This window comes from Harmonia axyridis, chromosome 5 (assembly GCF_914767665.1).
Source record: "Harmonia axyridis chromosome 5, icHarAxyr1.1, whole genome shotgun sequence".
Classification (NCBI taxonomy): domain Eukaryota; kingdom Metazoa; phylum Arthropoda; class Insecta; order Coleoptera; family Coccinellidae; genus Harmonia; species Harmonia axyridis.
In genome coordinates, this window is record NC_059505.1 from 12853426 (window position 1) to 12879061 (window position 25636).

Here is a 25636-nt window from a genome sequence, read left to right on the forward strand (position 1 = left end):
CAATGAACCTCCATCAGCAAGATTACAAATCGTTAAAGACAAAAATTGGTGTATTAACTGCCTTCATTCGGGACATAGAGTATCGGGGTGTTCGTCGAAATCTACTTGCCGTCATTATCATAAGAGTCATCACACATTGTTGCATTTAGGGACAATTGATCCATCTCCTGAAACAATTGATCCTTGTAATGAAATTCCATCTACTTCCATGGTATGCCGCTCTCAAGTGTTAACAAACATATCTGCATCGCCAGCTACTGTGTTGCTAGCTACTGCGCGGGTTGAAGTCTTAGATGCTCGAGGTCAATATCAAAATATTCGCATTCTTTTAGATCCAGGCTCCCAAACGAATATAATCACACAAAAATGCGTAAAAAGGTTAGGACTTGAATGTTTTAAAACCCCTCTTGCTATCTTTGGCCTTGGTGAAACATCAGCATCTGTTTCTGATTCCATAACATGTACGATTCGTCCGATAGGGTCCATAAATCCATCTTACACTATTGATGCAGTCGTATTGCCGAAGATTTGTTCTAATATGCCTAACAACTTTCTACCCTACCATGAGTGGTATTCTCTTTCTAATATCAAACTGGCTGACCCAACCTTTCATTCTCCTGGTCCAATTGATATGCTAGTAGGAGCAGCTATCTTTCCTCTCATTCTGAGAACAGGTCGTTTGCCAGGTAATCTGAAACAACCTTCTGCGTTACAAACTGTATTCGGTCTAGTCCATCAGCTAGCATCAGCTCTTTTCACTTAACAGCTAATTCTGTAATTGACTCAACGCTTAGACAATTTTGGGAAATTGAAGAAATTCCTAAATCTGAAATTTCTTCACCAGATGATGACCTGTGTGAGAAGATATTTGACGATAATTACTCTCGTGATTCAACAGGTCGTTACACGGTTATGTTACCCTTCAAAGAAGGGATAAACAAATCCTTTGGAGATACATATACCATGGCCTTGCGACGTCTGTTTTCACTGGAACGAAGATTCAAAACCTCTCCTGATTTCTATAACGAGTACAAGATGTTCATGAAAGATTACCTCGATTGTGGTCACATGACTTTACTCCCAAATGCCAGTCCATCTGTTGACGAATATTATATACCACATCATGCTGTTATCAACCGAAATAGTCCTTCTACAAAACTTAGAGTAGTGTTTGACTCCTCAGCGAAGGTTTCAGGCAATGTGTCCCTGAATGAGATTCTTTTGACCGGTCCAAAGCTCCAGAAAGATGTGATGGCTCTTCTGCTCAATTTTCGGTTTTATAAGGTTGTTTTCACTGCTGACATCAAACAAATGTACAGGCAGATTCTCGTTCACTCATCACATAGACGATTTCAGCGAATTCTTTTCAGATTCTCTCTCTCAGATCCAGTTCGAGCATACGAGTTGAACACTGTTACGTATGGTGTTGCTTCATCTCCCTATATAGCTCTTCGGACGTTGAAACAATTATCTTCTGATGAGGCGATGGCTTTTCCTTCAGCGGTGAGCGTTTTACGGTCCGAAACATATGTAGATGACATCTTATCAGGTGGAGATAGCTTGGAGGAGGCTCGAGGTTTGCAGGACGAGTTGATTTCTTTATTGAGGCGTGGTGGATTTGAACTCAGAAAATGGTCCAGTAACAGAACTGAGCTAATAGATCATTTTCCTCCAGATCATCGACATCAAGAATCGTTGAATTTCGATGATTCTGTATTGAAAATTCTGGGACTCAGGTGGTTTCCAGCCGGAGATCATTTCTCCTATGTTATAGATTCTACCGAAAGACCAGTTACAAAACGAACAATTCTTTCAGACTTGGCACGAATCTTTGACCCAATTGGTTTTCTGACACCATTCACTTTCCTGGCCAAACATCTCATCCAACACCTTTGGACTCTAGGTCTGCAGTGGGACGATGTTCCTCCATCGGAACTAACGGATCGTTGGAATCAATGTAAATCCGAGTTGCAGGTTCTTTCCACTCTGCGAATACCACGCAGAATCTTCACTCAATCATTTACTAAATGTGAAGCCCACGGATTTGGGGACAGCAGCGAGAAGGGGTATGCCGCTGTTGTTTACTTCCGATTTATCAATCCAGATGGTTCAATAAATATTTCTTTGATTGGCGCAAAGTCTCGGGTTTCACCAATCAAACGCATTTCTTTACCTAAGTTGGAGTTATGTGCCGCTCTTCTCCTTTCAAAATTACTTTCCTTCATAATAAAATCATATGGACCCTCATTGAAAGTGGATGAAATATTCGCATGGTCAGACTCCAGCGTGGTTCTTCATTGGATCAAGTCATCGCCCTATCGCTGGAAGAGTTTCGTGAGCAATCGTACCTCCCAAATTCAGGAATTAGTTCCTCCTGATCGATGGTATTATGTGAAGTCTCAAGATAATCCGGCAGATTGTGCCTCTAGAGGCATGTCTCCGTCTGGTTTACTCGACCATTCCTTATGGTGGGCGGGACCTCCTTGGCTTCAGTCCAAGGATCCAATAGGAAAACCTGGTGATCCAAAAATTGAAGAAATGCTAACTGGAGAAGAACGGCAGGTTGTTTTATCAACCTTCGCCTCATCCGACGTATTTGACGATCTTATAATGAGATATTCCTCTTTCTTTAAACTTCAACAGGTTGTAATTTATCTATTTCGTTTTTCCTTCAATCTCAGAAGTCCTCACTCCAAACGAATCGGTAGTATCTTATCCGTGGAAAGAAAACAAGCTCTCAATTTTCTCATCAAATGTGTTCAGCAAAGAGTTTTTGGTGAGGAAATTCAAAATCTTCGATTAAACCGTCCTATTACCGTGAAATATCTTCAAAAACTCAATCTCTTCATTGGAGATGATGACATTTTGAGAGTGGGTGGTCGATTAACGTTTTCTGGCCTTCAGTATGACCATAAATTTCCAGCATTATTGCCTAATAAACATTTGTTCACGGATATATTCATTCAACATTTTCATCGGTTGTACCTTCATCCCGGTTCACAAACGTTACAGTTTCTTCTATCCCAGCAAGTTTGGATTTTGTCTGCAAGAAAGGCTATTCGTAGAGTTACTTCCAAATGTCTCGTTTGCTTCCGCTCCAATCCCAAACCTCTACAGCCCTTGATGGGCAATCTTCCATCGTACCGCGTCAATCAATTAAAGCCCTTTCAATGTGTAGGAGTCGATTTTGGCGGTCCTTTTCTTGTTACGATGTCAAAAGGTCGGGGCATCAAATCAACTAAAGCGTATATTTGCCTCTTTGTGTGCTTTTCGACAAAAGCTCTGCATTTAGAACTAGTGTCAGATTTGACTAGTGAGGCATTTCTGGCTGCTTTAAAACGGTTCATTGCGCGCAGAGGTAGGTGCACTAGAATTTTCAGTGACGGTGGCAGTAATTTCAAGGGTGCTCAGAGAGAACTCATTTCATACATGAAGTGCGCTGTGGAAGCAGAGAAAATAGACTGGGATTTCAATCCTCCTTCAGCTCCTCATTTTGGAGGGTTGTGGGAAATCGGTATTAAATCTGTTAAATCACATCTATACAAACTGATTGGTGATCAAATTCTTTCTTATGAGGAGATGTATACCGTGCTGGTTCAAATCGAGGCGGTCTTGAACTCCCGACCACTTTGTCCTCTCAGTACAGATCCAAATGACTTATCGGTACTCACTCCGGGGCATTTTCTCACACTGGCTCCTATTTCCGATATTCCTGAGCCTGACTTATCCAATGTGTCCCTCAATAGATTATCTAGGTGGCAGTTGATCACTCGGTTGCATCAAGATTTCTGGAAAAGGTGGCATGTCGAATATTTGAATACGTTGCAACAACGGACCAAATGGTTCACACCACGAGATTCCCAATTATCTGTGGGACAACTTGTGTTGATCAGGGATGAGCAACTGCCTCCTCGACGTTGGCGCATGGCTCGCGTGATTGATGTCCATTTGGGCAAGGACGGTATAGCACGAGTGGCTACCGTTCGCACTGTTAGCGGTATTCTGCAAAGACCGGTAGTAAAATTGTGCCCTCTTCCGGGGCAAGCATGAGCATATAAAATAATGCTATTTTAGGTGGGCGGAATGTTCAGGTTCCAATTACCTAAAAAACTTTCATTTTTCTTTCTTTAATTTCAGACTTAAATTTATTTTAGTTAATTTTGGTTTGTGGAATGAGAATGTTTTGTTGGAAGAAATTCAAGTTTTATTTCAATTTTTCCCGCGCATGTGTTGGTCAAATTTAATACCATACCTGCAGCGAACACATGTGGAAGAAGCAAGAGAGAAGTTTTGAGTTTTTGGGTTTTTCGATGTGCTGCAGAGAGAAAATATAAAATTTCTACAATTACCAGTGATTTCGACATTGTTAATGATCAGGATTGTGCCTTAAAATAGCAGGATAATTGAGGTTTACAAACAATCAGTGAAGGTAGGTCGATTTGACCAGTACTCGATTTATTTTCATTACTTTTTTATACAGTCCATTAAATTCATAAATACGCCTCAGTCGGCGACAGTGCTGAAATCAGTATAAAAATACCTTTAAATTGAGGTATCACTCATCCCATCTTCCCTATTCAAAAATTGGGGGTGGGGGTTGTAGCAGCAAGGGTTGAAGCGCTATGCGTCCGTAACCTACATCTTAAGTTGTCCCCCTCGAAACAGAAATCGACCTGTCCGAGCATTTCTATCGAAAAACTTTATTTCGTCTGTAATCTCGTCTGTTTCGTTTTCAAATGGCCACCCTGTACAGTTTAGATAATAGAAAAGAAAAGAGTTTATTCAGTACAAACACAAAAAATAAACTCAGAAAATGAAGCATTATAATTATTATTTATTCCCTGTTCCACGGCATCAAAAAAAAGCAACTATACATAATAAATGATAAATAAGTTCCAACTCTGAGTAATCCCTGTCTCAGTCGGTATAGGACGTATAGGTCTCCTCATCAGTTTTACTTCGTCTTCATCAGTGACTCTCCTCTCTCGGATCCTTTCCCCCCTGTCGTTTTTAGCGGAGTGTATTTCCTCTTCATCCTTTCTCCCTTTTTTTTTTCTCTCTTTGAGTGGAATTTATAATATACACTGATCAACAATTGCTAGGGATCACTTATGAACTTCTCTTCATTTGTATTTTTTTCAAGTTATCTCGTGAATATCTGTTCATTATATCTTCTCTAAGGAAAAAGTAAGATGTTTTGAGTTGATTATATCAAAATCTTCCTCACTTCATCGGCTCTTGTTCACAAAATCGATTATTATCTGTAGGCTGTGTTACGTTATTTTTCTCAACAAGTGAATTATTTTCAAATATTCTCTAGATGTAACATAAATAAGGTAAAATGAAGCTCGCGGCTTAGCTCTAGTGGAGAAGGGGTGGATTCTATAATTTTTTTCTTAATTTAAAATGAACAGCTCAATAAATAGGGGGGGCGCCAGATAGTTTTAATAATATCAATCGAATATAAACAAGATTCCTACTTTTCTGTAAAATTTCCAAAACTACCAAATTACTAAGTACTTGAAGAGAAAAGCGTTATATTTATGATATGAAATGTAATTAATGAATTTGAATTGAGTGCACTTAAGTATGAACAATAATTTAAAAGAATGAATGCCGGCTTTCATTTACAGAGAATTTCACAGATAATGGTATTCAGATAATTGTATTCACAATAAAATAATAAACTGTAGGATTTTAGTTAAATTTCAGAGTCTATATATGGTCCAATATGGTTATTCAATATATTCAAAATAAATGATTAATTTTGGTAACTTCCTCTAATGAAAATAAAAGGGTTGTACTCATCCAGAGGGAGAAGTCCAGTTGATGGAAATGTTGAATTCGGTTCGCTCCCAACCGGTTAGAAGTTATTCCAACCCTCAGTATAAGGCAATGGGGGTGCCTATGTCCAAGGGATGTCTTTGCATCAACCAACACGCCAATAATTCAGGTTGATCCACTTATATATCGAATCAGTAAAATATTCAGAAGAATTGAAAGAATTGAAAGAATTGAAAGCCTAAGATGGAGGGCGGCTTTTATAGAAATTTCTATCAGAGTATGTAGAATTTTTATCCCGTACAAGACGGAAATTCTGCTTGATTCCAAAACGTGATATAAATATCCAAAATAATCAGCAAAATTATGATATTATCTGCAATTTTCCAAATAATCCAACTCAAATGGTCGAAGACAGAAAATCTTTATTCGGATTAGCTGAGATGCTCTACACTCGAGAAATACGGAAAAATGAGTTCCAATTGATGTATCTATATTTCACAGATGGGATTCAAAACAAGTTTTTGCGACTTGACAATTTGACGAGAAAAGATGTTATATTGGTTGCCTATACTTGAGGAGCGGGAAATGATATATTTATTTGAAATGACCACCCCAACACAATTTCTAGCAATTCAATACCAGAATCGCGAACAAGACAAAAACAATTAGAAAGTGTACCTGACGATTCCACTTCAGCGGTACATTCATTCTCCAAGCAGAAATAATATTAAAATAAAAATGATAAAAAGAAAAAAAATGTTACAACTCCCCCCCAGGTAAAATGAAGAGTTAAGCAAACTCTTCAACAGATCCTTCCTTCAGATCATTCACGTGCCATATTCCACAAGACTTACTCGAATCATCCTCCAGTTCATAAGACCAACGACCAAGCTTCCTACAATTCCAACATGTAACCGATGATACCTGTGAACCCATATGACTAGACGACGAAGATGCCCCAACATATGCTAAATCTGGTTCAAGATCAGTTTTTCGACGTAAAGGCTTCGAGAAATTTTCTACAGAATGTTTCTTTATTTCTAATTTCGAACAAAGATCAATGAGATGATCTAAGGAATCCACCTCAATTAATCCAAGATGGAGCTGGAAGAAGGGAAGTATATTCCGCAAAACTAAGCGAAGCTGTACAGATTCAGGAACATTATACGATAGGCGCGAAAATAGAGGTGTCATACAAGCCACATAAATACCGATGTTTTCATTTTCTCCCTGTGTGCGTTTCTTGATTTCTTCAAATAACCGATCGTCATAGTCGTGCGGAAGGAACTGTTTCTTTAAGGCCATCCCGATATCATTCCAATTATTGAATTTCTTTTTATTTGCTCTAAACCAAGTTAAAGCTGAACCACGAAAAAGGTCAAAAGCCGATTCAAAAAGTTCTTGTTCTCCAATATGTCTAGAAACTGATAGTTCGTCAACACGTTCAAGAAAAGCTAATACCGACATATCTTTACTATCTCCAGAAAATTGGAGGTTCCATTTAGTAACAGGAATCGATTTTGGATGTAATGCGCTAAACTCAGTTGGATGTGACGTTTTGTTTTTAGGTGTCGAATTACAAATATTACCATGTGCTGCTGTTTCTTCTTCAGAAGATAAATCGTCTTCCAAATCAATATTGAAAAAACTCGGATTCAATATGCTCGCTTCTTGAAATTTTAAGTTTTTAATACGAAATTTCAACTTAGGCATCAATGTTAACGCTTGAGAAAGGAGACTACTTCTAAGTTTAATTTTATCCGACTCAGTTGGATTAGTCCTATCTATTCTTTTCATAACGTGAGCTATTTTTGATGAAATTTTCTTATACGCCGTGGTCTTATCATCACCTTCGAAAATTTCAATCGAAGAAACTATTTCCTTTATTTTATCCTCAACAATTTTAAACTCCTCATCACAATTCAACGCATAAGCAGGGTAAGTTAATGACTGACCTGACCGTTCTAATTTCAAAACATTCCTAAGACAACTTCGCATCTTGTCCACTGTACCCACATCTTCAAAACCTCTTATTTTCAACTCATACTCAAGCTCATCTTTCGATAGCCTATTACATTCCCACTGCAAATCCATATCGATACAACTTGAATGAAAACACAAAAAAAGAGAAAATTGCACTAAACCAATTGAGAAAATTGAACCTATAGCCCAAATTGTTAACTAAATCAAATGAAGTCAGGACTTCAGGAACAAAAAATGAAAAAATATCGAAAATATTCCGAAGAATTTTCGAAACAACTTTATTGGCGTGTAGTGTATGCAAACCAAGAATTGACCGAATATGAAATCAGAACACACAAAAACCCGTTGTAATGGAAGCGATAATGAATCTAACCAAATGTTAGCAGCAAAAAAAAAGAAGTAAACAAATCTAATCTGCACTAAATGAAGTTTTTCAATAATCAATTAAGTTAAACTAAGTTATATTTTTGGAATAAAATTCAGAACTAATTTATCAAGAGGAATTATGGACCATATATTCAAAAAAAAAAGGGGCCTCACACGTTGCGGTGCCAATTATTTATGTTACGTTATTTTTCTCAACAAGTGAATTATTTTCAAATATTCTCTAGATGTAACATAAATAAGGTAAAATGAAGCTCGCGGCTTAGCTCTAGTGGAGAAGGGGTGGATTCTATAATTTTTTTCTTAATTTAAAATGAACAGCTCAATAAATAGGGGGGGCGCCAGATAGTTTTAATAATATCAATCGAATATAAACAAGATTCCTACTTTTCTGTAAAATTTCCAAAACTACCAAATTACTAAGTACTTGAAGAGAAAAGCGTTATATTTATGATATGAAATGTAATTAATGAATTTGAATTGAGTGCACTTAAGTATGAACAATAATTTAAAAGAATGAATGCCGGCTTTCATTTACAGAGAATTTCACAGATAATGGTATTCAGATAATTGTATTCACAATAAAATAATAAACTGTAGGATTTTAGTTAAATTTCAGAGTCTATATATGGTCCAATATGGTTATTCAATATATTCAAAATAAATGATTAATTTTGGTAACTTCCTCTAATGAAAATAAAAGGGTTGTACTCATCCAGAGGGAGAAGTCCAGTTGATGGAAATGTTGAATTCGGTTCGCTCCCAACCGGTTAGGAGTTATTCCAACCCTCAGTATAAGGCAATGGGGGTGCCTATGTCCAAGGGATGTCTTTGCATCAACCAACACGCCAATAATTCAGGTTGATCCACTTATATATCGAATCAGTAAAATATTCAGAAGAATTGAAAGAATTGAAAGAATTGAAAGCCTAAGATGGAGGGCGGCTTTTATAGAAATTTCTATCAGAGTATGTAGAATTTTTATCCCGTACAAGACGGAAATTCTGCTTGATTCCAAAACGTGATATAAATATCCAAAATAATCAGCAAAATTATGATATTATCTGCAATTTTCCAAATAATCCAACTCAAATGGTCGAAGACAGAAAATCTTTATTCGGATTAGCTGAGATGCTCTACACTCGAGAAATACGGAAAAATGAGTTCCAATTGATGTATCTATATTTCACAGATGGGATTCAAAACAAGTTTTTGCGACTTGACAATTTGACGAGAAAAGATGTTATATTGGTTGCCTATACTTGAGGAGCGGGAAATGATATATTTATTTGAAATGACTACCCCAACACAATTTCTAGCAATTCAATACCAGAATCGCGAACAAGACAAAAACAATTAGAAAGTGTACCTGACGATTCCACTTCAGCGGTACATTCATTCTCCAAGCAGAAATAATATTAAAATAAAAATGATAAAAAGAAAAAAAATGTTACAGCTGTTACAGGTGGAGTGAAAAGCAATGTGGTATTTGTTATTAAATCTGTTTTTTTCTCTCGTTCAAACACATAAGGTGACAATAATTGAAGAAATGAGAACAATATCAGCTTATCAGTCATGCCGAGAAGACGTTTGGCTCCTGTGCAACTGGACCAAATCATACGGTGGATACAGGAAGGTTTGTCCCAGCGAGAAGTGTTCTGGCGGTTGAATGTTTCGCAAAGTGTCGTGAGCCGGGCTTGGAATAGGTTCATCCAAAACGACTCAGTAGCTTATGTTTATGAGGGAGGTCGGCAGCGCAGTACAACAGCTGCCCAAGATCGTCTTTTGATCCTCAACGCTAGGAGAAATCCCACTTACCCGGCGTCGCGGCTCAATAGATCACTGAGAGTTGCAACAGGAGTTCTAATTTCGAACCAGACTGTAAGACGACGACTACATGTTCGTGGTTTGAGAGCACTTAGGAGGGTACAACATCCCCGTTTGAATAGGGAACACCGGGTTCATCGACGGCAATGGGCTGAGGAGCACCGCAATTGGACACTTGAAGATTGGAGCCGATGTTTATTTACGGATGAGTCTAGATTTCGTTTGGTCAACTCCGATGGACGTATTCTTGCTTGGAGGGAAAGAGGTCGAAGGTATGCAGAAAAGTTTATGGTACCCACAACAGCTTTTGGCGGACGTTCTATATGTGTATAGGGAGGCATTTGCTTGAACCAACGCACAGAGTTGGTTGTTCTGCAGAACACCACCATGACCAGCCAGAGATATCACGATATGATTATTGAACCCATAATTGTTCCGTTTGCGGCTGCCGTGGGCGAGAATGTCATTTTAATTGACGATAATGCCCGTCCACACCGTAGTCGTGTGGTTAATGAAGTGCTAGAAACTCATGCTATTGATAGGATGGACTGGCCAGCTCGCTCTCCAGACATGAATTGCATCGAACATGTCTGGTCTGAGATGTCTAGACAATTGTCAACCTTAGAACAACCGATCAATAACCTGGAGGACTTTTCTAACGCTTTACGGGATATTTGAACGAATTTGCCCCAAAATTTTAAAAATCGTTTGATCGAAAGTATGCCTCGTAGGGTAGAATGCTTGAGACGAGCTCGTGGGGACCAACTAGGTACTAGCTTAACCGAAACTTCAGCCTTCTTGTGGTTTCATCATAAAATTTTTATGTTTTTCAAACACAGAATTTTGAGTGTTCCTAATAAAGTCTTTTCTTCTCTCCAACTTTCCATTTTTTCATTCTTTTCTCAAGTGAACCATATTATCAACTGAAAATACTCTGATATCTGACTAAATTTATAATTTTGGAGCGAATATTTCAGAAATAAATTTAGAACAAGTAAGTGATCCCTATCAATGTTGAGCAGTGTAATATCCAATGTCACTTCAACTAGTCCATAAAAACGCTTGGCCATAAATGTCCCTTGAAGTGGATACCGCGATCCGCTAAATACCGGGATTTATTTGAAAGTATTTTTAGGCAATAAATTCACTGGCCCCAAAGGAATTCTCTGAAACTTGGACAACCCTTGTATAATCCAAATATTCCACTTCCTCCAAGTGACTTTGGATATACTATATCACAGTTCGGTCTTGTTCAATCAGCCATCTCGTTAGTTCTTTGTTGAATTTATTTTTATTATTAATTTATTTATTTCTTTCGGTACGATCGGGTATAATCTAGCAGCTATATATTCACTTTATTTTTGTCCTATTATTTTTTCTGCTCTGGGTCTCTCATAATTATCGTTATCGTCTCCAGCTCTCGTTAGGTATTCTTGTTCTTTTTGTGTGATGGAAATTTTATTTTATTTGATATGCATGATTATCCTTTCAGTAAAAATTTGTCTAAAAATATAATATTGTTTAATAAAATGAACCAATAATCAATTTACTCCTCTTCGAAATCCACAAGGCAGTAACACATCGGACCCTTTTACGGTTTATGAGTTTATTATTGCGTTCAAGATGAGTACTTTCATTGCGCACGAGCTCGTCTTTGTCCGAGGTTTATTATTTTCCTTTATCTATCCGCTTTCTCGGCCTCTTTTTTGCCATCTGTGATTTTTGCATTCGTCATCGGTATACACTTACCCGTTGTTTTCGGTTTTTTGTATCATTTTCCTCACAAAATTTTAAAACTGCAGTTATCAAAGAACTAAACTGAGTCATTCGCATATGAAAATTGTGTGGGATGTGTTGTATAATGCATATAAACTGCTCCACATGAGTTAGGGATATTGACTCAAATACCAAAAAAATATACTTTAAATGAGATTTTTGTGATGAAAATTCATATTAATATGATTACAAGTTGCAGGAAATAAAATTAATTTTAGCCTGTAGGTCTGCAGCGTCTGGTTAAGAAAAATCGAGTAGCATAACGAAATTTTATTATCAGAGAATTCAAGCATTTTAAGATTATCAATACAATGTATGGCCTCCACGGGCATCAATAACAGCTTGACATCTTCTTTGCATACTACACACGAGATTGTTGAACATTTCTTGAGGAATTTGGTTCCATAAACGTGGCAGAAGCTCTCTCAGATCATTTAAGGATTCTGGGGTAGGTTGATGATTATCTAATCTTCTTTGGAGCATATCCATATGTTCTACGCAATTCAAAACTGGTGAGTGCGGAGGTATTGGTAAATGTGGAATACCAAGATCCTCGCCCGCATTCTCAACTATGGCTGCACGGTGCGGTCTAGCGTTATCGTCTAGAAATTGAAAAGTTTCACCAATAGCAGCGTGAAAATTTGGCACAAAATTGCCAATGACATGCTCCCTATAGTGTAAGGCGGTCATATTCCCAGGACAAATGTGTAGATCTGTGCGCCCGTTGAAACATATCCCGGCCCATACCAAAACACTACCCCCTCGGAATGAATGGACTTCTTGGACATAGCGACGATTACGGGGTATGCGTGAGATCGTCCATACCCTTATTCTTCGAAAATCTGAAAATCTTCCATATCTGGATTCATCAGTGAAAAGGACACTACGCCAATGATCGTTCCAATTGATATGTTGCTCTGTCCATTCCAGTCTTTGACGCTTATGGTCACGTGTTTATGAAACTCCTCTTAATGGACGTCTAGAACCTAGATTCACCTCTCTCAAACGTCGTCTGATGGTTTCGATGGAAACTTGGACCCCATCTGAATTTTGAAGAGTATTCCGTAGCATTCTACACGTAGATGTAGGGTTTCTTCTCGCCGAAACGGTGATGTAACAATCCTGAGTAGGTGTTGTTTTTCGTCGCCTACCAAGCCTTGGTCTTCACAACACGGAACCTGTCTCCCTGAACCTATTCCAAAGTCGAGATATCACACTGGCGGACTTGGAGCCTTTCCGCTACAACAACATGAGTTAGGCCACCCTGTAGCATTCCGATAGCCCTATTAGCCTCAGCCTGTGTTAATTTACGTCTTGGCATTTTCAGAAAACTCGTTTCAAATCGAAGCCGTTGATAAACTGACTCTATCTCAAAATGAGAACAACCAAACTCCAGAAAAAAGACGATTCAAGTCGTTATTGAATTTTGAATGATTTTTTACAGCGATTTTCTCGAAGATTACATACATATTTTTCGAAAAAATTATCTAATTCTTTTTTTCCATTCCAAAAAAAAATTATAAAAAAAGACATTCCGCCATGACGAACCTTTCAAAATGAATGAAAGTGAAAACTTCAAAAAAATCGATGGTCTTTAGCGTAAAATAAAGCGTACTAATTTTTGAAGAGATGGCTGAAACGGTATACCTACAGGGTGGCCACTTTTTCAATGGGATTGTATTGGTAACTTTAAAACCATAAGAGTTGGAAGGTCATTCAAATGGAGAAAAAGTTGCATGCATAGAAGCATTATCAAGCAGTTCAAACAAATCGAGATTATCAGGGCCAGTTATTGAGATATCATAAGAAAAGTAAATTCTGTCATTTTGATTTTTTTTCCCACTTTATTTCAAATATTATCAAATAATGTTACAGGAATTTTTTATTCGACAGTAAATTGTTCTCAATTTGACGTTATCAGATTTCGTATTCAACGTTTCGTACTCTCTAGACCACCCTCAACCTCATTTTTTTCAATACGGACCTGCATATTTCATGACACTTTCCAAAATGACTTTTAACGCTAAATTCAGCGATATATCAAACAATGTCATTCAAACTTGATATTCAGGTGATTTTGACCATTATCCAAATTTCTTTGGGTCGGATCTGTATTATATTTAGTTCAATTAACAACATGCAATACATTTCGATGAGAAAATCAACTTACTCATCTTGAACTAAATGGAACATATCAGAATCAAATCAAGAAACAAGTAATAATTATTTACATATTTCAATTCATAATAATTAAACGAATTATCATTTAATGAAAAAAAATCGAATGATTATTCGAGAGTAAATGAATATGAATGAAGTAAGTGTTCGAAATGTCCACCATTTTGTAAAATGCACTTAACGGTTCTGGAACCCATACTTCTTATACTTAAGCTTATTTCGTCTTCTTGAATATACCTTCCAATACATTCTCAATCTTCTCGCGAGAAATCACTATTGTTGGATTTGTCATTGGTTCCGTTGAAACAAATTACAGAATCGAACTTTATTTTGATATCATTACGATATAAGTTTTGCAAGGCTTGGTATTCGAATTTAAAATCATTGTATTCGCGTCTCTTGACTATTTTATTAACAGCAGTTTTTGATAATTTGCATTCACTACAGATCCGATGCCACAAAAAATTGGATAAGAATCTAAATCACCTGAAAACCAACTTTGAATGACATTGTAGGATATATCGCTGAATTCAGCGTTAATAGTTATTTCGAAAAGTGTCATAAAATATACGGGTCCGTATTGAAAAAAATGAGTTTGAGGGTGGCCCAGAGAGCACGAAACGTTGGATACGAAATCTGATTACGTCAAATTGAGAACAATTTATTGTCGAATAAAAAATGCCTGTAACATTTTTTGATAATATTTGAAATAAAGTGGGAAAAAAAGAAAAATCAAAATGACAGAATTTACTTTTCTTATGATATCTTACTAACCGGCCCTGATAATCTCGATTTGTTTGAACTGCTTGATAATGCTTCTATGCATGCAACTTTTTCTCCATTTGACCGACCTTCTAATTCTTATGGTTTAAAAGTTACCAATACAATCCCATTGAAAAAGTGGCCACCCTGTAGAACCTTCTAAAGAGAGGTTTATACCGTATGATATTCTCGTGGTCTGATTATTACCGAGTGCTCAGAGAACAGAGAAGTCGAATTATTCCATAAACTGAGGCGAATAACGACGTTAAAACGCTTCGGGGAATTCTCACAATTACTCACCTAAAATAGCAACCACCATGTCATCTTGTACGACTTCCATGGATCCATTGCATATGTAGTATATGTAGCTCAGAGCGTCGCCCTTGTGGATTAAGTACTCGCCGGGAGCGCAGAAATTCGCTCTGATGTGTAACGAGAGCAACTTCAGACAGCCTTGCGATGCTGCCTCAAAAATTGGAAGCTGGAGTATTTCCCGATGTAGGTGCATCGATACGTCGCCCCGTAGCTCCTCTGGGAATTCTTTGAGTGTCTGAGTGGAATGAAAAGAATTTTTAACATTACCAGTTACATAACTATTAATTGAAATGAACAGGGCAACGATGTACTACGATTATAAACGATTTTCAAATTCATTTTCATTCATAATTTTCAATAATTCAAAATTTTTCGAGGAAGAACCACCCTTCAATTTTCACAGTTTACGTTGTAATAATAATAGAATTTTTAACATTTCCAGTTACATAACTATTAATTGAAATGAACAGGGCAACGATGTAATACGATTATAAACGATTTTCAAATTCATTTTCATTCATAATTTTCAATAATTCAAAATTTTTCGAGGAAAAACCACCCTTCAATTTTCACAGTTTACGTTGTAATAAAAACCCTCGTTTTGGAGTATATATGTCAGCGAATGAGCGATTTTCCACTGATTGTAATGAAATTATGTTATAATATTGGAGTTGAACTGTCCGGGCCCCCGCAACCGCGCGTGCAACGCGTGCACTGCACGCGGGCGCCACTCTAAACGGGCGCCAAAACCTCTTATAGACCGCATGAAGAACCGATGAACCAAAGGTTTTCGAAAAAGATTCTTTCAAATTTTTTCAACAATTTTTTTTTCCAAACTTCTTCCTTGCAATTTATACAAGTTTCCGAACGTCGCAATCGGTATGGAATAGCCAGATTGCCATTATACGATTCTTTATGAGTAAATACACCATAGATAATAATTATCCCTTTGTCGGCATGAGATTTCTTTATGGGCACCCGGCAACCTGCATCGGACGGGAGGAACCCTTTCTTCGATTATCACTTACACACGCATATGGTAAACATAAACAATCATTAATAATTAATTAAACGGCCTTTAGCCAGGGAAATTACTGAAACTTTCGAAACTATCTGTAGGAAAAATACTATAAGTTACGCAGAATATCTGAAACTACCAAAATCTGCTTGCTGCGTCATAACAGCAAGAGGCGGCGTAATCCAAATAATAGATTTTATTTCGCAACGTTTAGTGGTCAAGAATTTAAATACTTAGATAATTATAAATTGAGAAAATTTGTATTTTGTGTATTGTGTTTTGCTCAACTGTTTTTTTGTTGTGATAAAATTAAATTTTATGAAATGGTAAGTACGTTTTCAAGGTTCTTCTAAAATACTTTTTGAATATATGGGAACTTTCTCAAAACTGTCTCAGATGATTTCGTCTTTTGATCCTGTGATCGACATTAGTCGAGTGCAGAACTCACAAACAAATTCTTCAAGAATGACCCATTATTTACGCTACCAGATACAAAATAAGAGGTCAAGGGTCTGATAATAAGGCAAATATGCGCGGAAAACATATTGGTTTACAAAAACGCATACTCGATGCTAATCTTAGGGCATTTTTTGCGCCATGTGCTGCGCACAACTTAAATTTAACTGAAAATGATGCTGCTAAGGTTTCAAATGAAACACTGGACTCTTTTGATATTGTACAAGAACTTCATATATATTTCTCTTTATCCACAAAAAAATTGGAATGTTATAAAAAAGCATGATCCTCAATTACATCTAAAACCCCTAAGTGATACTAGATGGTCAAGTAGAATTGATGCTAAAGTTTAATTTTATTCAAATATGTGATAGCCTTTTAGAAATAGCAGACAATGATACTTTCAACATAGAAACTAGACATAAAGCAAGTTCTCTTTTATTAAATATTCATTCTTTTAAATTTATTTGAAGTATAATAATTTCTTATGATGTTTCATTCCAGATTAATATTGTAAGCAAAATGATGCAAAGTGTAGCGATTGACATTAAAGTGTGCCAAAACTATTTGAAGAATTTAGTTGATCATTTCAAAAATTATAGGGATGATAATGTTCTCGAGGAAAAACTTGCGGAAGCTGGAAAACTTGCGGCTGCTCTTGAGATAGATCAAGGTTTTTCTCCATTATATACTGTAAGACGAAAGTATAAACCAAAATTGTTCGATTATGAACAGACGGATCAGGCACCTCAAGATCCAAAAATCGCTTTTAAAATAAATTTCTTTTTGAAAATAATTGATCAAATACTAAGTTCCGTAAATAGTAGGTTTGATATGATATCTGATTACGAAAACCTTTTTTGTTTTATTTGTGATATTCTTAAATCAAATGACAAATATCTATTAAAATGCTGTCATGCTCTTCAACAAAAGCTAACTGATCAGGAAAAAAAGTGGCTGACGTGAAAGAAAATGATGACTGATGACTTCGATACCAGATATGAAAAATATTTCAATAACAAAAATATTGATGGTTGGCAAATTAGACAAGGTATCAACGATTTGGTTGGTCATGATATGGTTCCAGAACCAAAGGTTTTAATTGCTGCGTTACATGCCTGTCGTAGAGTTAATGATTTTGCATTGACTGTGAGGATCTATTATGATGAAGTGTGGTGGACGAGTCCATGAAATCTATCAAAATTTTCCTCAAGAAATTAGATCTACCCTAGATGAACATGGAATTAATACCCCTGAAGAATAAGGTTATGATAAACCTGGATTATTCTTAGAATCTGTAGATGAAATGCATTGAATGAAAATGTTGCATAATTTGTAATAGAAAAAATATGCATTAGAAATAAGGCAAATTGAGGGTTTTGGCCCGTCGCACTTTTTTCTGTAAGGATGAGATGAAGGCAAAAGAAGAAAAATTTTATTAATTTCGATGTGTACAATGAAAGAACAACGGAAATGCACTCCACCCAGATATGAACCATCGAATTTTTGATTCGTACAAAATTTCATGACAGAAATCAGGGCCGTCACTAGGGGGTAGCTTGTTCACATATTCAGAAATTCAAAGTACCGAATGAGATTTAATTCGATCAGAAACAGAAAGGAATACTGATAAATTTAATTAACAACGGAGGTGCCGCATTATGCATCATACTCATAAATATCCAGATACGAGTTATTGACGCTTAAAAACACACGCACTCATCAGGCTTGTCGGCGTTCTCTTTGATAAGCTTTACCGAATTTTACTGCATATACAGGGTGTTCCTAAATTGAACGTACAAACGAAAAGGGGAGATTCCTTGAGTGAGTTTAAGAAAAAAAAGTCTCATAAACATGGGGTCGCAAACGTTTCGTTTTCGAGATACAGAGTGTTGAAGTTTGAATTTTTTTCAAGTTTTTTTCTCATAGTATCTACACTTCACAAGATATTCAACTGAAATTTGGCATAGATATTACATTTGAGAGTTCTCACCACGTGACGTGGCAATTTCGATATAAGATCTACAGGGTGATATTTTTTCTGGAACACTGCCACCTGTTCTTCTGCAGAACTTTTTTTTGGTGAGCAACTGTAAATTTGAAAAAATGTAAAAAGAAGCTTTGTTCTTATACTAAACTTTTCGGTCTCTTGCAGTTTTGTCGTATCTACCAACGATTTCGAGAAAAAAAATTTTGAACGATTCTCTCGAAATCCTCGTGAAAATCCAAATTATGATGGGAAGGCTACTTTGTAAGCTGTGGTGAATGAATTCAGTGTCAGTTTTTATGGAAATTTTCCTGATCTGTAGCGATGATTCATGAAGATTCGATAAACTCGTATAATCAACACAAAAAATGTATTACAACAAGAAACACTCTGTATCTCGAAAACGAAACGTTTGCGACCCCATGTTTATGGGACTTTTTTTTCTTAAACTCACTTTAGGAATCTCCCTTTTTCGTTTGTACGTTCAATTTAGGAACACCCTGTATATTTGTGGCGGTTTCCCAATTCTTCAATCGGAATCTTGATTCCTTTCCACCATGGAAAGGATTTGTTTTCCAATATTTCGCATTGCTTGTCCATCTATTTTGAAGAAATTTATGAAGTGTTTTTTTTCATTTCATACCACAATCAATTTTATCTATATTATTTTTTTGAATCGTTTAAGCTATATGCAAAGTAAGTATCATTCTTACTTTTACAATTTACCTTTGGAATTGAGGACTTCGAATTGAGTTTTTTGTTTCCAACATTTTTTCGGCATTTTACACTACGATATAAGTCACGAAGAATAGATGACATTTATGAACAGATTTGTAGATATACCAAAGTTGTATATCTTATTATTATTCTGTGAACAATGTTGAAAACAGAATTATGAGAATCAAGGCCTATTTTTAAGGATTTGTTCCTTCAGGAAAAACGGCTGGAGGTGATTTTGAAAAATGTATGATCAGCGAATTAGAAAATTGCGTCTACGACTCAAAAATATGAGAGTACAGATATACGATAATAATATTGATATGAAGGGATATGACAAAGGTTTATTTGTTTCTTACCAATCCTAAAATTAATTTACAGGTCCTAAATTTAAAATACAGGTCAGGAATTATTGGTTTTTTGTCGATGAATATTTCCCATATGTTGTTATCAAAATGCCTTCAATTATTTCATTTCTCGGTCGAAGACTTGACCATTTCCAGAGATAATGATGGGTTATCCTTCAAAGTTTACCATAAACCGACAGTCTCATACATTCAGCCTTCAGCGTCCAATCCCAATCTCCCATAATATGTCCGCTTTCCGTTCCTTTACCACTAGGCTAGACTCCTATCCATTTCCTTATGTGAATCCGATTTCATTTTAGAACTCAACTTTATAAAACAACTGGCCCATAACAATGGCTTCAACCCCACAATCATCGACACCTTGGTGAGAAAAATAAAGCGGAGATATTTGTTGAACTCTGCATACTATTCCGTTGCTGATTGCGCCTCCACCAAAAGATTCATTAACAATAAATATAAATTCTGGAGTGGATCAGTCAAGATTTTTGAAGCAAACATGCCCGGATATTGAGAGTTCCACGAGGCCATTTAACACTTTGAGAATATCTTTAAGCAACGCCAAGGACAGAACGGGTACCCTTGAAAAAAAGTGGCGTCTACAAACTTAAGTGTGATGATTGCACTGCCACATACATTGAAAAACTTGTAGACCACTTAAGACGAGAATACAGGAACACCTGAAATACCCAGACAAATCTGCTTTTGGACACCACATTCCGTTCATCGGACACTCTTAGCTCACAAGAGGTTATGCATAAACATCTGTAATGGCTTGACCACACCTAAGATTTATGTAATAACGTTAAAAAAATTGTGTGTAGAATTCACCAGTTGAGAGAGATTTTGCATCATGGGCTACCTACTACAGATCGCTAGTAGAATTAATAACTGAGATAATATAGGTATATGTAACAGTACACCATTTGACTTTGAGAACGCTTTTCACTACTTATAATTAATGAAAAGAAATTTAAAAATCAAGTCAACTTATTTCACGAGTCCAGAATATTTGTTATTGTTCCCTGTGTAGTTCAGTTTGTAGTAATTATTTTTTATATGTTTTTATAAGACCCCGTTCACATGACAAGCGCTCAACGCGCGTTTACAAGTACATGAATTTTCTTCGAAGCGTACACATGCCAACGCGCGTTTATATGGAGCGCGCGTTGAACGCTGTTCCAGCGCTCGACCGTTGTGAGCGCGCGTTGGCTCGCGCCTCAAGATCATAGGTTCCTAATGTAACCGTTCAGATGAGCGCGCTTGCACGAGCTGATAGATGCCAGAGACGTATTTACGTATTTTCCTTCGATCCGTTCGGTCAGAAATAGTTCAGAATGGAAACGGACGCTCCTAATACTGCATTATTCATAGATGAAATTGAGAATTGTCCTGTAATATGCGACAATCATGTTGCATATTATTATTGGCGCTAGCCAAATTGCCGCCCTAGTCAACTCTGCAGAATGCAAAAAAATTATTTTGGGTTATCGGGGTCTTCTACCGAAATATGGAAAAATTGAAGGCGACTGTTTGTAAAATTTTAATAATAATAACATAGAAAAAATATAAACAAAACCGACTAGTTCCAACTTATACACAAAATGAAAATCATTTTAGGATTGGTAAGTAACAATATAGGAACACATGAATGACTAGAACAAAAAATGAAAGTATCTGCTCGGAAACAATATTCAACGAATTATTTAGAAATTAACTTTTCGATCATTTGAATAAATGCTCGAAGTTATTTCCATTTTTTGAACCAAAGAGGAAAAAAAAACGAATTTAATATAACGAATTCGATACGTTTTTTTGCCGACATTTCTAAGTTTTTATCAAATTATGCCGTAAATTGTAAAGAATCAAAAAGATGGAGTTCGCTACCAATACCTTTCATATTTCATAATAATATTCAATAAGGACCCGCTCTAGCGTTTTTGCCACCCCGGCAAAAATACAAGTCGATGTCCTTGCAAGTGAGATTTTTTTATAAAAAGTTGAAAAGGTTTTATGGACGGAAAATATAGGTATTGAGTGTAATTACTTCTTATGAATTCAAATTTAATCAGAAAAGATTATTAATTGATAAACTACAAAAGAAATTAACAAAAATTGTCGAACAGAAAAGATAAAACTTCATTTATTGAATATATTTGGTTTTTTCCATGAACTGTTCGTAAACCCGTATTAGGGCACAAGAATCTACTCTTGATTTTAGCAGCTGGTATTGCGTAAACAAAACTGATAGTCGACAGAGGGATTAGAGGCAATGAATTGATAAAACTGTGGATAGAAACCAATTGCTAGTTATTAAACGAAGCAAGGAGGATTTCTTATAAAGGCACGTCCCGGTCCGTAATGTTTTCAAGATAACTATTTCAGTTCCGTTAATATCGTCTTATACCTACTACCGGAAAAAACATTGCAAGACTTTCCGAAATTCACAATTGTACCTAGCATTTTAACGCCTGACAAAGTACCTTATCAAGTATCTGAAAAAGTATCTTCAGATAGTTATATGCATTCTTTTTTTTTAAGTATCTTAAGATACCTTAGCAAAAATTATCTTATTTTGTATCTAGATACTTTTACAAAGAAAGTTTGACGGCTTTGTCAACTTTATTTTGTATTATAATTGATTGATAAAATTTGAAATAATATTCCAATTTACAATCAGCATTAAAAAATCAAGTTATTAACCCAAAAAAAATCACGGTGAAAGTAAAAAAAATATATTCAATACATTCTTCTAGTAATTTAGTAGATTTCTCGGAAAAAGTAGAAAATACCTTCCTCCAATATTTGCGCCCCTCTAGAATACGCTCTGCGGTTTCAGGTTCTTCTGCCGAGTTCCGACTTATTGAAACGCTTGAACATTTTGTTTTTTTATCTTTAAGATGATAGTGTGTTACAATCGGATGAACCATTATCTCAAATTCGAATGCGCCCACCCCCAAAACTAGTTAATTTGATAAAACATCATGTCTGGAATTCTTTGAAATTAAAAAGAAATATTCAACACCTTCTTCTTGGAATTCGGATTTCTGGAAAAAAATTGAAAATGCCGCCCTCCAATATTTGCCGTCCCGGCAAAATGCCAATTAGCCAGCCTACAGATTCCCCCCTGATTCAGTGTTCAATTAAGAAAAATTTCCTCAAGGGGCAAGTGAAAGTTCCGGGCGAAGGAGTTAAAGTATGAGAACATTTTAGAAAAATATTTTCTTGAAATTATTGCTTTCTCATTCGGCACCTTACATTTTGAACATGGGAATTTTTGTTCATGAAGTAGAATATCATAACTGAATCTAAGCGCCCCAATTTTCCCCCAGAGGGCGCCTGGACAGTTTTGGGGCGCACTTGATAGAAACGCGGATCATATTTTTTTGGGAACATTATATTATAAAACAAGTGTATATGATTTTTTTCTATTAAGTCTATGTCATCATCCGACGCTTCGAAAGTAGGTACTTTCCAGTGCCGAAGAATGATAATAAAAATGACTTTGAAATCCTTAAATCCAAAGGCAAATCGAAAAATTCAGAATATAACACTTACTTTACACATACAGTACGATCAAAAAAAATAGTTATATAATTGAACGTGGTATAAAATAAAATAAACTTCTCATATACACTGATCAACAATTGCTAGTGATCACTTATGAACTTTTCATTTCCTTGCTGGCTACAGTTTCTGTAAGATTTTGTGAAAGAAATACACTGATCAACAATTGCTAGGATCACTCATGAACTCCTATTCATTTGTATTTTTTTCAAGTTATCTCGTGAATATCTGTACATTATATGTTCTCTAAGGAAAAAGTAAGATGTTTTGAGTTGATTATATCAAAGTCTTCCTCACTTCATCGGCTCTTGTTCACAAAATCGATTATTATCTGTAGGCTGTTACAGGTGGAGTGAAAAGCAAGGTGGTATTTGTTATTAAATCTGTTTTTTTCTCTCGTTCTAACACATAAGGTGACAATAATTGAAGAAATGAGAACAATATCAGCTTATCAGTCATGCCGAGAAGACGTTTGTCTCCTGTGCAACTGGACCAAATCATACGGTGGATACAGGAAGGTTTGTCCCAGAGAGAAGTGTCCCGGCGGTTTAATGTTTCGCAAAGTGTCGTGAGTCGGGTTAGGAATAGGTTCATCCAAAACGACTTAGTAGCTTATGTTCATGGGGGAGGTCGGCAGCGCAGTACAACAGCTGCCCAAGATCGTCTTTTGATCCTCAATGCTAGGAGAAATCCCACTTACCCGGCGTCGCGGCTCAATAGATCACTGAGAGTTGCAACAGGAGTTCTAATTTCGAACCAGACTGTAAGACGACGACTACATGTTCGTGGTTTGAGAGTACGTAGGAGGGTACAACATCCCCGTTTGATTAGGGAACACCGGGTTCATCGACGGCAATGGGCTGAGGAGCACCGCAATTGGACATTTGAAGATGGGAGCCGATGTTTATTTACGGATGAGTCTAGATTTCGTTTGGTCAACTCCGATGGACGTATTCTTGCTTGGAGGGAAGTCGAAGGTATGCAGAACAGTTTATGGTACCCACAACAGCTTTTGGCGGAGGTTCTATATGGGTATGGGGAGGCATTTGTTTGAACCAACGCACAGAGTTGGTTGTTCTGCAGAACACCACCATGACCAGCAAGAGATATCACGATATGATTATTGAACCCATAATTGTTCGGTTTGCGGCTGCCGTGGGCGAGAATTTCATTTTAATTGACGATAATGCCCGTCCACACCGTAGTCGTCTGGTTAATGAAACTCATGCTATTGATAGGATGGACTGGCCAGCTCGCTCTCCAGACATGAATTGCATCGAACATGTCTGGTCTGAGATGTCTAGACAATTGTCAACCTTAGAACAACCGATCGGACGAATTTGCCCCAAAAATTTATAAATCGTTTGATCGAAAGTATGCCTCGTAGGGTAGAATGCTTGAGACGAGCTCGTGGGGGACCAACTAGGTACTAGCTTAACCGAAACTTCAGCCTTCTTGTGGTTTCATCATAAAATTTTTATGTTATTCAAACACAGAATTTTGAGTGTTCCTAATAAAGTCTTTTTTTCTCTCCAACTTTCCATTTTCTCATTCTTTTCTCAAGTGAACCATATTATCAACTGAAAATACTCTGATATCTGACTAAATTTATAATCTTGGAGCGAATATTTCAGAAATAAATTTAGAACAAGTGATTCCTACCAATTGTTGAGCAGTGTATTTATTTCTTAGAAAGCATGAGATGGAAATAATGAATCAGCATTCTGATAGGAGAATTGTAAAGAAAAATATCATCCACCGGCTACCCGAATAAAGCAATAAAATTGAGCAGTTTAGCAAAGGGCACGCCGATAAGCTTGATTAGTACATGTGTTTTTCAGCATCAATAACTGATTGGTTCTAAATTTAAGCATAAAGTAAATATCTTTTTCTTAAATGGTTTATAATTCTTTATTTCTTTGATTTCATTAGGCAGTCTATTGAAGAACTTCAAACAACTGTATCCAAGCTACTTTTTGTGATGAATTTAATTTACATTTTGGAAAATTATATATTTTCCTTGTGTTATATTTATTTTTTATATTTTGTGCTTTGTGGAATATTATAAGATTCTTTTCCCCTGGTTGAATTGACTTTTCATTATCGATTTTTGTTATAGTTTACTTGGATTTCATGAATTACGCTATTCTTCTTTTATTGAAAAAAAATTGTCTTGGAAAAAATTGCATCAACAGAAAAAAAACTATAACAGAATTACACATATTCATAAAAGGAATATCAAAATCTTCGAAATGTGTGTAACTCGACCCTTATTCTATCGCAACATTATGATTTTGAAAACTGAATCACAATCAAATGGGAAAATCTCACATATTCCAATTCATGGTAAATTTCCAACTGTTTTGGGCTTAAATTAAGGTTTTGCAGTCGGCTCATCTATGGTACCTATCAACTGATTGAATTGGACTTTCTCGAACTTTAGAGAATGCAGGAACTACGTGTGAGATCAATAATAGCAGTTAAAAGGATTTAAAGAGAATAAATCGCATTCGAAGG

At 36.3% G+C, this 25636-nt stretch overlaps 1 protein-coding gene across 4 annotated transcripts in view; it reads right to left on the minus strand.

Annotated features, from left to right (window-relative positions):
- LOC123679769 (potassium voltage-gated channel subfamily H member 8) overlaps nucleotides 1-25636 on the minus strand; it is a 444333-nt gene that overhangs the window by 61484 nt on the left and 357213 nt on the right. For all 4 annotated transcript variants that reach the window (XM_045617253.1, XM_045617252.1, XM_045617255.1 and 1 more), the window contains one exon: nucleotides 14995-15244. In XM_045617253.1, the coding sequence (XP_045473209.1) occupies nucleotides 14995-15244 (250 nt within the window). The remainder of the gene's footprint in view (nucleotides 1-14994; nucleotides 15245-25636) is intronic.